The sequence below is a fragment of the Rhinopithecus roxellana genome, chromosome 16, assembly GCF_007565055.1.
Source record: "Rhinopithecus roxellana isolate Shanxi Qingling chromosome 16, ASM756505v1, whole genome shotgun sequence".
Classification (NCBI taxonomy): Eukaryota; Metazoa; Chordata; class Mammalia; order Primates; family Cercopithecidae; genus Rhinopithecus; species Rhinopithecus roxellana.
The window spans coordinates 78,710,187-78,727,651 of record NC_044564.1 but is presented as its reverse complement, the minus strand read 5'-3'; the positions used below and the strand labels follow the sequence as shown (position 1 = coordinate 78,727,651).

General features: G+C 37.1%; 1 protein-coding gene across 2 annotated transcripts in view; it reads left to right on the top strand.

Annotated features, from left to right (window-relative positions):
* CAAP1 (caspase activity and apoptosis inhibitor 1) overlaps positions 1-17,465 on the top strand; it is a 53,203-nt gene that overhangs the window by 21,215 nt on the left and 14,523 nt on the right. For both annotated transcript variants that reach the window (XM_010384465.2, XM_010384467.2), the window contains exon 5: positions 11,675-11,748. In XM_010384465.2, the coding sequence (XP_010382767.1) occupies positions 11,675-11,748 (74 nt within the window). The remainder of the gene's footprint in view (positions 1-11,674; positions 11,749-17,465) is intronic.

Below are 17,465 nucleotides of genomic sequence, written 5' to 3'. Positions count from 1 at the left end.
TTTGGCTCGATCAGTTGTCTTATTGAGAGCAGTAACTAGAGTTACCTCTATAACCACTCTTCTATTGCTGAACCCTAGCAGTGATATGTGGTAGAACTCTTGCTGTTTGTTAGTTTAATAAATTTTCATGAGTGTATAGAGTTACATACCCCATCCGCTTACATAGCCCAGTTGAAAGCCAGAGATTAACAGCTGCATTAGATTTTTTGTTTATTTATTTTTGAGATGAAGTCTGGCTCTGTTGCCCAGGCAGGAGTGAAGTGGCATGATCTTGGCTCACTGGAACCTCCACCTCCAAGGTTCAAGTGATTCTCCTGCCTCAGCCTCCCAAGTAGCTGGGATTACAGGCACCGCTGCCATGCCCGGCTAATTTTTGTATTGTAGTAGAGATGGGGCTTCACCATGTTGGCCAAGCTGGTCTCGAACTCCTGACGTCAGGTGATCCACCCACCCCGGCCTCCCAAAGTGCTGGGATTACAGGTGTGAGCCACCATGCCCGGAGTGCATTACTTTTTCTACTGAGCTATTATAACACAGCTACTCGCCGGGTGCGGTGGCTCAAGCCTGTAATCCCAGCACTTTGGGAGGCCGAGACGGGCGGATCACGAGGTCAGGAGATCGAGACCATCCTGGCTAACACGGTGAAACCCCGTCTCTACTAAAAAAAAAATACAAAAAAAAAAAAACTAGCCGGGCGAGGTGGCGGGCGCCTGTAGTCCCAGCTACTCGGGAGGCTGAGGCAGGAGAATGGCGTAAACCCAGGAGGCGGAGCTTGCAGTGAGCTGAGATCTGGCCACTGCACTCCAGCCTGGGCGGCAGAGCGAGACTCCGTCTCAAAAAAAAAAAAAAAAAAGTAAAAAAAAATAAAAATAAAAAAATAAAAATAAAAAAAAACACAGCCACTCACCATCTTTTTTTTTTTAAGACAGAGTTTTGCCCTGTCACCTAGGCTGAAATGCAATGGCGTGATCTTGGTTCACTGCAGCCTCTGCCTCCCTGGTTCAAGTGATTATCCTGCCTCAGCCTCCTGAGTAGCTGGGATTACAGGCACGCATCACCGTGCCTGGCTGATCTTTGTATTTTAGTAGAGACAGGGTTTCACCATGTTGGCCAGGCTCGTCTCTAATTCCTGACCTCAGGTGGTCTGCCCTCCTCTGCTTCCCAAAGTGTTAGGATTACAGGCGTGAGCTACTGCGCCCGGTCTCTTTTATTTTTAGTAAGGGAAAAACATCCATGTCCTTTTTGATGAACTGGAGCCATCCAGTAGGTTCAGCTCATGTCGTTAGAATACTAAGAATTTGAATTGTTTCAATTTAGGTGACATATATTCCCTGAATATGTATGTATAAATAGCTTTCAGAGGGGCAATGGTGTTCAGCCAAATGATAACCTCTCTCAGTAAGTGTTAGTAAAACTGAACTTGTTGGGAATAAAAGAGTTCTCCTTAAACCACTATTAATAAACTTGAATGCAATAAAGTATTTGAGTAAAATTTACCGTGCTCTATAGAACTGCATTAATGGGCAGCATAAATCTGTAGTACATACCTAAGGAAATATTTGTTATCAAAAATATAGACCTGAGGCTGGGCACAGTGGCCCACGCCTGTAATCCCAGCACTTTAGGAGGCCAAGGTGGGAGGATCACTTGAGGTCAGGAGTTGGAGACCAGCCCAGCTAACATGGTGAAACCCTGTCTCTTCTAAAAATAGAAAAATTAGCTAGGTGTAGTGGTGCTTGCCAGTAGTCCCAGCTACTTGGGAGGCTGAGGCAGGGGGATCACCTGAACCGGGGAGGCAGAGGTTGCAGTGAGCTGAGATCACACCGTTGCACTACTCCAACAGAGTAGTGCACTACAACAACAGAGCGACTCCGTCTCAGAAAAAAAAAAAAAAAATTATATATATATATACATACACACACACACACACACACACGTATATGTGTGTGTATGAATACATATGTGTGTATGTGTGTGTCTATATACACACCCCTGAGATCTAGGCCTCTTGGGAATTATCCAATTGGGAAATTGACCTGTGATTCAGACAACTCAGATAACCACTCTGGAATGTATCAGTTGTTATGTACTAGTTACTTATTTGCTTAACTCTATCACAGAGAAATTTTAATGTACAAAAAAGAAAAGGCAGCAGTACGATGAACCCTTGCATACTTATCACTCATTATGTCCCTTCCATATGACTTTAAACACCCTCCTCCCGGTTTTTCTAATCTGATTACTTTGAAGCAAATCTTGATATAGTTACTTTTAAATAGGAAACAGATAGGCATCTTTCCAGAATCTATAGAACTTTTCCTTAGAATGGGAGAGCATGAGCTTGCCAGAAGCCTGAGGTGGGATCTTCATTTCAATCAGGTGGTATGCTTGGCAACTGTTTCCCTGTGGGGAACTCTGAGGGACTTGGGAAGCATTGTTACCTGTTTTTGTAGCTGCTTCTGGGTAAAAAATAAAAAATAAAAGTTATTCTATTACAGAAACCTAACTTTTAAACTGTATCTATTGTCATTTTTCCATCAGTCAATTTACTGCCTCATCCTGCTGCTCAAGCACTGGGTTAGATGATTAGCAGGTATTTTTCCTTTTTTCTACTCTTTGTCTATCACCTTTTTTTAAAATTGAAGTTTCTCTTAATCACTTAACTGATTTGTTTTATTGATTGTTCATTTCATTTGAAAAATAAATTCACTAATGTTCACAGTATCCTAAATTGGTTGTTAATGACTACTCTCTAATAATGGCCATGTACCTGTCCCATCATTTAAACTGTTTGCTTACCAAGAGTCTCTCATCTCTGTTTCCAAGGCAATTTATAATTGTGTAATTTAAATATGTAAACAGGTTAACTATTAATAAGAAAAGATTAATTGATTAAATTGTTTTGAGTTTGATAAAACTCAAGTTTCTAAAAAGTTGCACTCAATTAGCTGTAGGGAAACAATATCTGGAGGGGCATTGTATAAATATAAATGAGTTTTTTTTCACATTCGGATTTTTTCATTTTAACTAAGCCAAAACTAGAAATGTCAACAATGGTTTATGTGAGTAGGATGATATGGAACTCTATTCCATGGATTTGTATTAAAGGTAAGGCCATGGCCCCATATCCAAAGATTGGTGAATTAAAGATGTGTTTTTAATTTTAAATTAAAAATGCTCAAAATTACATATTTAACTTTAAAAAAAGTGTTTCCTATGTTGATAAGTTTCTTTTTTTGTGGAAGTAACATTTTCTGTCTGAGTTAAATAAAAGGAATTTCACTGTATTAGGTTTTATTTTGGTTTATTTTATGGTTCATTTTTTGTTACTTTTTATTATGAAAAATATCAAGCATATAGAAAAGTAGAAAGAATGGTATAATCAACTCCCATATACCTGTCATCTAGATCTAACAGTTATTACAGTTTTCCATGTTTGCTTCATCTATTTTCTTGTAGTATTTTCAGTATATTGCAGATGTTTTAAATCTAATTTTTTAATTTTAATATTTGCCTATACAGTCATATCTTTATAACACTTAATGTAATTAGCAATAATTCTCTAATATGTGATATTTATTTCATATTCAGATTTTCCCAGATGTTCCCTAAAGGTCTTTTACATGTGGTTTCTCTGAAGCAGAGTACAAGCAAGAGTACACGTTGCATTTAGTTGTTCTCTCTTTTTTTTTTTTTTTTTTTTTTGAGATGGAGTCTCACTCGTCACCCAGGCTGGAGTGCAGTGGTGCGATCTCAGCTCACTGCAAGCTCTGCCTCCCGGGTTCACACCATTCTCCTGCTTCAGCCTCCAGAATAGCTGGGACTACAGGCACCCGCCACCACGCCTGGCTAATTTTTTGTATTTTTGGTAGAGACGGGGTTTCACTGTGTTAGCCAGGATATCTCCATCTCCTGACCTCATGATCCGCCCGTCTCAGCCTGCCGAAGTGCTAGGATTACAGGCGTGAGCCACCACGCCCGGCTGTTCTCTCTCTTAAGTCTCTTTTAATGTAGAACTGTGTCCACCTTCCTATTGTCTCTTGTTTGCTTTTTTATTAATAAATGATCTTGTTGAAGAAAGTAGGTAAGTTGTCCTGTACACCTGTTGGCTTTATCTGATTGTATCTTCATGGTGTTATTTGACTTGTTCCTGTATCCTCTGATTTTTCTTGTAAGCTGGGATTTATTAACTTTTTAAAATATAAGTGTGTTAGTTTCCTATTGCTGCTATAACAAATTACCACAAACTTAGTGGTTTAAAGCAGCACATATTTATTCTCTTATAGTTCTGGAGATCAGAAGTGAAAATCAGTTTTTCTGGGCTAAAGTCAAGGTGTCAGCAGGGCTGGTTATTTCTGGAAGCTCTGAGGGGAGAATTCATTTTCTTGCACTTTTCAGCTTCCAGTTGCTGCTTATGTTCTCTGTATTGTGGCCCTTTCCTTCATCTTCAGAGCATATCACATCATTCTCTGCTTCCAGAGTGATATTGCCACTTGTTCTGACTTCTCTTATATCCTTATAAAATGATTACTGTGACCACATTGGGCTCGCCAGAGTAATGCAAGATAATCTCCCCATTTCAAGATCCTTAATCACAATCACAAAGTCCTTTTTTGCCATATAAGGTAACATTCACAGGTTCTGGGGAATTAGAATGTGGGCATATTTGGGGGACTGTTATTCAGCCTAGCATAATAAGGAAGGAATAGTATGAAGTTGAGGATGACTCCCGTTGACTTTCAAATAAAAGCAAAGTTGTGTGTACATATATAATAGATAAATTCAAATAGTACACAAGTTTGAAATGAAGATAAAAACCTTTCTGTTTCACCTTCTGATCCCACCCCATCCTCTTCCCATACTTGTTCTTTCTCCTAAGCAGTACTATACTTCTAAACCTTTTTTGTGTCAGGGACCCTTGGAAGTCTAGTGAAGCCTATGGGTTCTTTTTCAAAATGATATTTGCTCTTTTTTTTTTTTTAATTCATGGATTAAAACAATTAGAAGGGAAATTAATAATAAAATAGTTAATATTAAAATATTTTGCAATATAGTAATATACTTATGAACATTAAGATCTAGCAGCAGTTCTAATAACTTTCATAATTTTAAAGTACAGGATAAGTATAAACAGTATTTTGGATATGTGCAACAACTATATTATGTGAAAATATGTGTGATTTCTAATGGTGACAGAATCACAGATACTGCTAATACCTAGAAAAGATGGATTCTAGTGAAAATACAGATGTAATTTTTCCCCATCTGCGATAGGCTAAAGAAAATCCCCCCACATAGCCACGTCTTAATCCCTAGAATCTGTGAATGTTAGTTTATATAGCAAAAGGGACTGCAGATATGGTTAAGTGGGATGGTGAGTTGGGAATATATTCCTGTATTGTTTTGGTGGGCTCTAAATGCAATCACTTGCATGTATCGTTATATCCAATGTCCTTATATGAGGGAAACAGAAGGGGATTTGACAGTCTTTGAGAAGACTATATGATAGAAGCTTAAGGAAACAGAGTCAGAGATGTTGGCTTTGGAGATAGAAGAAAGGGCCTTAAAGCCTGTGAAACAGTGTGTTCTATAGAGCAGTGATCCCCAACCTTTTTGGCACCAGGAACTGGTTTCATGGAAGAAAATTTTTCCACCAGGGAATATGAGGGGAGGATGATATCTGTTCCACCCCAGATTATCAGGCATTAGATTCTCATAAAGAGCTTGCAACCAAGATCCCTTGCGTGTGCATTTCACAATAGGGTGTGCACACCTATGAGAATCTAATGCTGAGGTGGGGCTCAGGCCGTAATGCTTGCTTGCCCACCACCGCTCACTCACCTCCTGTGCAGCCCGGTTCCTAACAGGCCATGGATTGATACCAATCTGCAGCCCAGGGGTTGGGGACCCCTGCTGTAGAGCATCTGGAGGGATTGTGGCCCTGCCAATGTATTGATTTTGGGTAATTTATAGCGATTTTGGGCTTCTGGACTCCAGAATTGGGAAAGAATAGATTTTTGTTGTTTTTCAGTCAGCAAGCTGTGGTAGTTTATTACAAAATTCATAGGAAACAAATACACTAGGCAAATTCACAAATCTTCTGAATTCAATCCATACACCTGGCAGTAAGGAGGTGGAGATGGTCCAAGATTCCGAGTTAAGGTCCCGAGCTTCAAAGGTAACCACTGTTAACCTTTTCTTGTGTGTCCTTTTATTCAGAAATGTTATACCAGAGTGAGTGTTTGTCTTCATGTATTGTCTGTTTCTTATTTGAAATATAAACACATACACATAATGCAAAGATTTTAAAAGGATACAGTGAGAGTAAGTCTCTCCTTTGCCATTCCCTATTCTTTCTTCCTATAGGCAATCACAGTAAACCAGTTCTTGGGTATCCTCCCAGAGGTATTCTGTACATTTACATATATATGTATATATTTTCTTCTCACACAAATGGTAGCATATTGTACAAACTATTCTGTACCTTTTACCATTTATTTCTTCCATATAATGATGTCTTTCTCTGGACTTTGTCCTACCTAGTACATATACTTAGGCCTATTTACTATTCCATTGTTTGGTACAGCAGAACATAAACAGTCTCTTATTAGACATTTAAACATTTTATTAGTGGCCATTTAAAGTTATTTACTGGCCACATGTGGTGGCTCACGCTTGTAATCCCAGCACTTTGAGAGGCCGAGGTGGGCGGATCACTTGAAGTCAGGAGTTTGAGACCAGCCTGGCCAACATGGTGAAATCCCGTCTCTACTGAAAGTACAAAAATTAACCGGTCATAGTGGTATGCGCCTGTAATCCCAGCTACTCGGGTGGCTGAGGCAGGAGAATTACTGGAACCTGGGAGTCACAGGTTGCCATGAGCCGAGATCGCGCCACTGCACTCCAGCTTGGGCGACAGAGCAAGACTCTATCTCTAAATAAATACATAACTAAAATTAAAGTTATTTACTGTCTTTTGTTAGTACTATGAAACCTTCGTAGGCCTCAATTTTCTCATCTGGAAAATAGAATCCTACCTCACAGGGTTGTTATGATGATTAAATGAGAAAATGATTGAAAGTCTTTAGAATTAGTACTTGCCCACGTGGTTAGCATTGGAAAAAAATGTTACTGTATTTGTTTTGGAATTTTTACTTGGAATCTGTAACAATGACTATTCTACTTAATACCGATGAGTACTGGGGATTTCCCCTCCATTCCTCTTATGCTACACAAACCTAAAGAAACCAATAAATTTGTTGTTTTTTGTTTGTTTGTTTGTTTGTTTGTTTGAGACAGAGTTTCTCTCGTTGCCCAGGCTGGAGTACAATGGCGCGATCTTGGCTCACCACAACCTCTGCCTCCCGGGTTCAAGTGATTCTCCTGCCTCAACCTCCTGAGTAGCTGGGATTACAGGCATGTGCCACCACGCCTGGCTAATTTTGTATTTTTAGTAGAGACGGGGTTTCTCCATGTTGGTCAGGCTGGTCTCAAACTCCTGACCTCAGGTGATCTGCCCGCCTTGGCCTCCCGAAGTGCTGGGATTACAGGCGTGAACCACTGTCCCCAGCCAAATTTCTTATGATTTTTAATCTTTACTGTTGCTTAAAAAATTCATTGGTATGTGTCTATTTTTTTCATTTATTACAAAAATCATTTAGGAGAAAACATTTGAATGTATAAAAGGATTTTTCTCACAATTGAGATCAGTTTGTTATAGTGACATTATTTTCTATAAATTCAGTTCTCTTAGACACATATGAAGAGCTGACTGCTTTTGGGTTGGTAAAGGATCATAAATTGGTTATCTAGACACCACTTAATGTTCTCGTATCCTTTGTAAATTGCTATTAGGCTATATAATATGTAGAATGTTTGACATAACATAATAAGTTTATTCAAAATAATAGTTTTTCAAAAAATCTTTACAGAAAGTATTACTAATCACTGGCAATATTGTGACCTAAAATGCTAAATAGCATTCCACATTTTAAAACCTGCATGTTTGCACCTTTAAATGTCCATACAAAGTGATCTAATGCTGATTTTTGAAATTGGAAAGGACATTAAAACAGTAATATGGGGATAGAGCAAAGAGAAGATACGATACTCACCTCTTTGATTCCCTTTAGTCACTTCAAAATAAAACAGAGCCCCCTATTTAGGAAATTGCCTATTCACAAAATCTTGGAATCGCAGGGTGGGGGACAGTTTATATACAATGAAGCCTTAGAGAATCACGGGTCAGAAAAAGCACTGGGGTGTGGTAACGGATCCTTTGATTTATATTATTTGAGCAGAGGAAACGGAGATAAGGTTTCCTTCAGGGGGTGTAGGATTAAATTTTGCTGTCTGAGGAAGGGGCTTGATGAGAGACACAACAGAGATGTGAGTTGATTATTTGCCATTATTTTACATTTGAACAAGAAATTTATACCCACCACCCACATTTAGAAATATAGGAGTTCATATGTGTGGTTGATCTTTATTAAGGTCCACAGATCTCCCCAGTGTATTACTCTGATTTTTAAAAATTCATTGAACTGTAAGAAAGGATGGGCAGTGGATAGCTTGTGGAGGTAAAATAAAGTAAGTTGGACTGATGTTGGTTTCAGAACTTAAATCTCAGTCATAAGTATAGGGCTCTCGTGATTCTAGGCCAAGCTTGTAAATTAAGCTGCTTTAAAGGAGTGTTGGAGATAGGAGAAGTAAATTAGAAATATAAAAACAGAGCTGGGTGAGGTGGCTCATACCTGTAATCTCAGCACTTTGGGAGGCCAAGGAGTTCAAGAACAGCTTGGGCAACAGGGCAGAATACCACCTTTACTTAAAAAATTAGCCGGGCATGGTGGTGCACATCTAGCTACTTGGGAGGCTGAGGTAGGAAGATTTCTTGAGCACAGGAAGTCAAGGCTACAATGAGCTGTGATCACTGCACTCCAGCCTCCTGGAAGACGGGGCAACAACTTGTCTCAAAAAAGAAAACAGGCTTTTTTTTTTTTTTTTTTTTTTTTTTTTTTTTTTTTTTTTAAATTTAAACGGAAAGGAGCACAAAGATAATTGCAAAAATCATAACCCAAACTGGTTTTGGCAATGTGTTCCCACCCTCTCCCCATTCCTCTTTTTCCAGTTGTTTATAAAAGTCTTCCTTAAAGTGTTTGATAGAAATATTTGAATGTCATTTAAGTATAAATTGGAATTGCTTTAGTTTTCCTGATTCTGGCACCTAGTATGTCTTACCAGCTGAGAGGGGACAAAATTTTTATTTTCTTAACTAGAAATAAAAAGACATGTACACATAATTTTCTTACAATTTAAGACATTTCCTTTTTGTAAATATCTTGCCTTTTATGCCATTTATTGGAGATCTTTAAATTGTATTAGAGAATTTTATATTTTAGTCATAAAGTACATCTTGTAAAAATTGCTAGTATAGATTTAAAATTTTCAAACTATTGAAAACTTTCTGGGATTTTTTTTTTTCCTTTTTCTTCAGGTAAACTGACAGCATCTAACTTCACTTTTCTGCCACAGGGTGGTGTACAATACTTACTGTCTGAAATTCTGTTTGGTGACTTCAACAGCCTAATAGAACCCAACTTAAAATAGAATGTTGTAGAAGTTCACTTTGGGCACTAAAATAAATTGTTGTATGAGAGAAGATAGTCCTTATAGAGGGGTCCAATTTTTATTTAAAGGGGCTCTAAGGGGCTTTCATAGGGAAGGAAGGCAGTTATATTGAGTTATTAAAACATTTGGAAACACTTTCAGACTTATTACAATGTTGCAAGAATAAGAATAGTACAAGAAATATCCATATACCCTTTATCAGGATTTACTTATTGATCTTCTATCCCATTTGCATACTAACTTTTTATATATGTATATTTTTTAATGAAACATTGGAAGCTAAGTTATATACATCATGACACTTTTCTCTATATGTTACATTGTTTTTCCAAGAGAGAGATACTCTATTATGTAACTGTAACACAGTATCAACTTGAGTAAATTTAACATTGATACAATACTTTTATCCAGTTCCCCATCAGTATTTCAGTGTGTCTTTTAACTCAGTAATGACCTTCATAACAATTTCCCAGCAGTTCAGCAGTCTCAGGTCAGTTATAACATTTAATTGTCTTGGCTCTTTAGCAACCCTTGAACCTGGAATAGATCCACAGCCTTTGTATTTTGTAACAATGACATTCAGCTTTCCTTAACAGAACATTACTTATTTCCATTTTGAGTTTGGTGATTCTTCATAATACAGGTTTATATATTCTCAGCTAGAATATTATATAAATGATACATCTTCCTTAGAATATTACGTGTATCCATCCTCCTCTTACTGGTGATGTTACATTATATTTTGAAGTCTTTTTTTTTTTTTTTTTTTTTTGTAAATTTAGATGTGTATGTTTAGAAGAATAATTAAATGCAGTTCTAGGATGTGTAAAAGCAAACATTTTTCTCTCAAGAAAAGTACTTAGACTAATGCTCCCAGTAGGTAAAATCTAATTTGACTGGAAGGTTTGAGGTAGCACATTTTAACTTTAAGCCTTGCAAAGCTCTTAATGTAGTATACTGGCATTTAATCTGTCCCTGGATTGCCAAGGAAAATTGTTGATACCCTCCTTGGGACCTGCCAGTCATTCTGGTGAACGAATAAAATCTGAGTAGGTGACGTTGGAGAGAAGTGTAAAACACTGAGATATCCCAATTATAAATTTCTGATGTCATAATTAACAGCAAAGCCAAATAATTTTGTATTCTCTGAGTTTGGGCTTTATTAGTGCAGTTTTAATACAAAACAAACATATAAGTGCCAGAGGTGCTGACTGTAAAGAATATTGTAAACTTCTCAAAGAAATGATCACAAGTCTTTTTTAATCCTTTGATTATTTGACAGATTTGTTACTGTTAATGAATAGACACAATGGTTGTGAATAGGAAGATTTCCTAAATATTGCTGGTATGTTATCCTTAGGATGTGTATAAAAATTCTCAGAAGGTGATAGAGATGCCTATTTTGAAGAAAATGGTCACATAGCTCATTTGAATATTTATAATTTCTTGACCTTTTTGCTGAAAAGTATATTAACACTGTATAATGCTAAGAAAGCACATTATTTTGCAGCTGTATTCCAGAACATAGTGAATTGAAACTTTTTTACATGATCTTATTTAATCCTTTTACTTTGATTACATATGTGTATTACATATAAAATATGTATTTTCCACATACTGTAGACATCAAAGCATTTGAGGTATGAAATTAAATGAATATAAAGTAATTTGAATGCCAAAATGCTCATTAAATTTAACAATTGAACTTGAAAAATTATTGGATACTGCTGTGAGTTGTGATTCCTCCTATCAGCTACCCTGCAGAGTATTGGAAGGGAGAAAAAATTACTTCCACGTTCCTTTCAGGTTTGCCCCTTGATTTTACAAAGAAGTGTACTGCTTAAATTGCTAGTAGTTTGTAGCTGCTGCTTCTGACACTTGAATACATGTTTCTGAGTTTCCAGAGTACACTGAATAATACCCTGGGAGCTTAGAAGAATTTAGCCTGTCTTCCCTAGTGCCTAACTTAATTCTGGGAACCTGCGTAGTAAATATTATGTGATTGAATATAGTTTTAAAAGTTGATCTTATTTTCATTTCCCAGGCAAGACATCTGTATAGATTCTGCTTCATCCATGAGAGAGAATAAGCAACCTGAAGGTTTGGAATTAAAACAAGGTATGAATCAAGTACTTGATTATTATATAAAATTTACCTGAAGAATAGAATCAGTTTACCAATAATAAATTTTCAGTGTCTAACTCACCCCATTTTACAGATAGAGGAAGAGAGCAATTTATTTGGTCAAAAATCAGAAGTGTAAAGAATATATCCTTTACTTCATGATTCTTTTAGCTACTGGAGTGACTATATTTTGTGATGTATAGTTACAGAAACCACCAGAAAATGTTTTATCATCTTGAATAGTTTTATTTCAGTAATTTATTTTATTTATTTTTGAGATGGAGTCTCGCCCTGTCACCCAGGCTGGAGTGCAGTGGCACGATCTCCGCTCACTGCAAGCTCCACCTCCCGAGTTCACGCCATTCTCTTGCCTCAGCCTCCCAAGTAGCTGGGACTACAGGTGCCCACCACCACGCCCAGCTAATTTTTTGTATTTTTAGTAGAGATGGGGTTTCACCGTCTTAGCCAGGATGGTCTAGATCTCCTGACCTTGTGATACACCGGCCTCGGCCTCCCAAAGTGCTGGGATTACAGGTGTGAGCCACCGTGCCCGTCCTATTTCAGTAATTTATATATCATCAGCTACAAGACATTGGAGATACGTTAACTGGGTAGCTTTGGGTTGTATATGGAAAAAAAAAAAAACAGTAAGTTTTATAGGATAACTTTTTTCCCCCGAGGTATTTTGTCTTTGTTTACTTACTTTCTTCCTTATTTATTGCTTTCTTTAAATCAGTTTTTGTCATTACCAGCTAGCAGAAATAAAGTGGTAATTTTAATTTATTCAAGCCAAGTACATTAGTAGGGCTAATCTTTAGCTTTTTTGCTTCTTTTTTATCTTTAGTAGGAAGAATTGAAAGTAAAATAAGTTTTTATTAGTTACTCAAATGCCAGCTCACATTTGTTTCTGATAAAATTAATTCAGAGCAGTAAAAATTTATTGCAGCCAAGAAGATTAGGTTATCTATCATGTAATCACCTAATCTTTGATGGCTTAGAATAGTTTCTCTAAAATATGAGTTATATGAACTTATTTGGTAGAGAAAAACAAGTTGCTATTTAGGCAAAATTTTTTTAAAAACCGGTCTTTTATTAATGCTTAATTTAAAAAGTGGAAAAAAAGGTTAGATAATGAATTCAGTGATTTGTTCAGTTTATATAGAGAGAGCAAAATCTAGATTTTCTGTAATTCTGATTTATTTACTGTAGGATTTATGAATATTTCTGATTGTTCAGAAAATTCCCACTGCTTTTCAAAAGTCCTGTTGTGATAACCTCATATATAGCCAGACAAAATTACATCTTTGTACTCTTCTTCTGAGCACCCCCATAAACTCACATTCATAATTTAATTGACATTTATTTGTCATATATAAATACATGCTAAACACATATTATTTTATATAATATAATCATAATCATATTACCTTACACCTCATGTATAATTAGATTACATCTCATGTATCATTAGACTACACTGCTGCTGTTTCTTCTTTGTTTCTGCTCTTTGTATCAAATGAACAGGCAGTGTAGAGGACATGCTATTAGATCATCTGAGGAGAAGAGAATGTTCTATAAAGGATAAGAAAAGCTAGTGGAGACCACAGATTAGCCAGTGCTACCTTATAAGAGAAGATGTTTTTCTTTTCCCATGTTCACACACTCAGAGTTCTTTAGAACTCCCTTCCTAGTGTCAACAGCCTGATTTGCTGTGATTTCTTATGAGAACTTCAGTCATGTGAAAAACCAGTCATGAAGGTGCAGAGAGGCAGAGAAGACCTCCGACAAGCCAGATTTCAAAAACCCAGGCCTTTTATGCTTAGGAGCCTGCACCACACTCAGGTCCTCATTGCGGTATGAGACGTTAAGAACACACTGATGGCATCAAGCAGAGTTGAGAAGACGTAAGATCAAAGTGTAGCAGTACATTGTATAATACAGTTCATGCTCATGTTGTGACTAAATCTATAGGAAATAGTTAAATTAAGTTTTAACCTTTTTTTTTTTTTTTTTTTAAACAGAGTCTCGCTCTGTCGCCCAGGCTGGAGTGCAGTGGCACAGTCTCGGCCCACTGCAAGCTCTGCCTCCTGGGTTCACGCCATTCTCATGCCTCAGCCTCCCAAGTAGCTGGGACTACAGGCGCCCGCCACCACGCCCAGCTAATTTTTTTTTTTTTTTTTTTGTATTTTTAGTAGAGTTGGGGTTTCACTGTGTTGGCCAGGGTGGTCTCAATCTCCTGACCTCGTGATTCGCCCACCTCTGCCTCCCAAAGTGCTGGAATTACAGGCGTGAGCCACTGCACCCGGCCAGTTTTAACCTTTTTAAAAAAAGCAGGGAAATAAAATCTTTTGGAAGAGTATCTACAAAATGATTAAAATATAAAATGTTTTATTTCATAATGGATAAACATAAGTTACTTAGAATATTTATTTATGGAGAACATCTTCCAGATAATATAGCTGAAATCTGAACTAGATAGTAACTTGAAGTTACCAAACAAGCTGAGAGGTATATCAAGAAATAGACATCCTGATAGGCTCAATAAAGATTATTCCCTTTTTTCTAATGCACTAATATTTTCTATTTGTAATGTGCATAACCTGCAACATCTAATATCTCTAACTTTTCTTGCATAGCTGGCTATTTTTGTTCACAGTGAGCTCAATAAAAGCAGAAATAAGCTCCTTGTGAATGCATTGTCATTTTAATGGCTTGACCAATTGAGAAAATTCACTGAAGCTTATTTAGTACGAAAGTAACCTTTTGTTCAGTAGACCAAAATGTAAAGCAGCATTGAATTTTCTTTTTGCTCTTTCAGAATAAAATAAATCATATCGTGACCTATTAATGGTATATAAGTTATTTACGTTATCAGTAGAGCATTTAAAATACTGAAGTATTACTTGAATAATACACAAGTATTAATTATGCATTAAGTTCAAATTGGCATTTTCTTGTCTAGTGCTGGTTTCATTTGTTTTTGTTGCTAGAAAATATTTTTGAAACCAGCAGTGCTGAAGATGAGTATCAGATTGTACACTAACTTCTACTGCACTTTAATAATGGACTAATAAAAGGAACTACCTTTACAATGAAAATGTTATTTAAATGTAAATATAATCTGTTGGTTCAATGATTGGAACTGTAGTAAAACAGAAACTCTTCTGTTAGAAATTCTTTCTTTCTTTCTTTTTATTTTTTTGCTGTGTCGCCTAGGCTGGAGTGCAGTGGTGTGATTTCAGCTCGCTATAACCTCCACCTCCCGGGTTCAAGCAATTCTCTTGCTTCAGCCTCCCAAGTAGCTGGGATTATGGGTGCCCACTACCATGCCTGGCTAATTTTTGTATTTTTAGTAGAGATGGGGTTTCACCATGTTGGCCAGGCTGGTCCCGAACTTCCTACCTCAGGTGATCCACCCACCTTGGCCTTCCAATGTGCTGGGATTACAGGCGTGAGCCACTGTACCCAGCCAGAAATTATTTCTTAAATAATTTCAGTCAGAATGCAGTTGTATAAGAAACATCAGTTACAGTTTTTACTCCTTAGCACAGCTATAGCACGTGTGTAGGTACACGTGTGCATGCACATGTACCTGTGCAAGCTCACATGTGCAAGTTTGAGATCTTATGTTAATTTCCTGGAGGATTTCAGAGATTGCTGCTTTTCAAATAATGGTGGCTTATATAAATTTTCTGAATTGGTCAGTTGTGCTGTAGTTGAAAACTTTGTTGAAGGTATTTCATTTGTAGAAAATACTTTAAAAATATCAAGGGCCGGGCGCGGTGGCTCAAGCCTGTAATCCCAGCACTTTGGGAGGCCGAGACGGGCGGATCACGAGGTCAGGAGATCGAGACCATCCTGGCTAACACGGTGAAACCCCGTCTCTACTAAAAAATACAAAAAACTAGCCGGGCGATGTGGCGGGTGCCTGTAGTCCCAGCTACTCGGGAGGCTGAGGCAGGAGAATGGTGTAAACCCAGGAGGCGGAGCTTGCAGTGAGCTGAGATCCGGCCACTGCACTCCAGCCTGGGCGACCGAGCGAGACTCCGTCTCAAAAAAAAAAAAAAAAAAAAAAAAAAATCAAGTATCTGCTAATGTTAAGTTTACTGCAGACATTCAGCAATGGTAAAATATTGGTCTGTATTTAAATTGTTGCTTTAAAGTTTACAATTGGAGAAGTATGTCGTTTTGTGAACTGTTTTACTTTGTAAATTCAGAAATTCAGTTCTTATGGTTTGTATTTTTTCTTGGAAGTTTTCATGAGAGAAATTTTAAAACTATACATGAGAAATAGCTTTGTTAAGTTAGATTGAAGAGTTGAGGTTTATAGTTGTTGCTGTAACATATTTGAAGTACCATTAAATGGAAGCGTGATTAGATTTTTTCTATATGGCCTTTGGAGAAAAAAAAATAGAACCAATAGATAGCATTATCATTAGACAAAATTTTTTGGTCTAACGCAGTGGACTGCCTTCTAAGATGTTTCTGATGCTGAAGATGTTTGGACACAGGCCACATATACAGCCATGTGGTGGTACTGTTGTAGAGGATTCAAGCAATGGTTGGCTGTTTGGCCTTGGTCTTCAAGTTCGTTTCTAGCTGTCAGGTTTGGTTAAGACCAGGCCTTGTGCATTGTTTGTGCTTAGGAAGAATGGTTAATAACTGTTTTCCTAAATTGTTTAATGGAAGCAATGTGAAATATCTCCTTTTTTTGTTATCTCTACATTTTTTATTCTATTGGAAGAAAAGAAAATATGTTTGATTTAGTCTTTGATCTGTTTAATGGTTCCTTAAAATATATTCATTTGAATACAGTCATTGAAATAAATAATATAGTTAAATGCTGTATAAAATGATCAAAGTCAATGAAGATATTTACATCTTATTTTGAATATTTGTACATTAACTGTCTCATGTGAGAATCTTTTCCTTAAAGACATGCAAGCACAAAATATGCACACAGAGTTTTGCTTTAAATAGGTTCAAATCCTACCCTTCCCCCTTTTAAAAAAATTTATTGGCGAGGCTCATGCCCACAATCCCAGCATTTTAGGAGGCCGCGGAGGGAGAATCGCTTCAACCCAGGAAGGAGGTCGAAGCTGCAGTAAGCCATAATTGCACCACAAATATTTCAGTATTTTGAGAGAAATGTTTTAAGTACTCATTTTACACATTCTGTCCTGTGATGTATATCATAGGATCTTAGACATACTCCTAAGGCATCTACTTTGGAGGTCACATAGTGTAAACCTTCAATCATTATTGGGACACTGGGTTCTTTTTAGTCATTACGCTCTTACTCAGTTCATTAGGGAAAGCACCTCTTTACCAAAGTGCTCCTACCAAAGGAAAGACAGTAAATACTAGGCTTGAATCCAGATTTGGTTACCAGTTTCAGAACTCTACACACAGCACATCATAATCTATGATTTAATTTACAGTTTTGGCTGCCACATCGTATAGTTGATACATGATGAACTTACACTTTACTTTTTATTAAAAGGCTTTTTTTTAGTAGCAGCTTTAGGTTTACAGAAAAAGTGAGCAGGAAGTAGAGAGTTCCTATATACCTGCTTACCAACTCTTTCCCAAGTGAACCAATTTGTACATTATTATTAACCAAGTCCATAATTTATGATTAGGGCTTACCCTTTGTTGTACATTCTATGGGTTTTGATAATTTTATAATGACCTCAATCCACTATTACAAT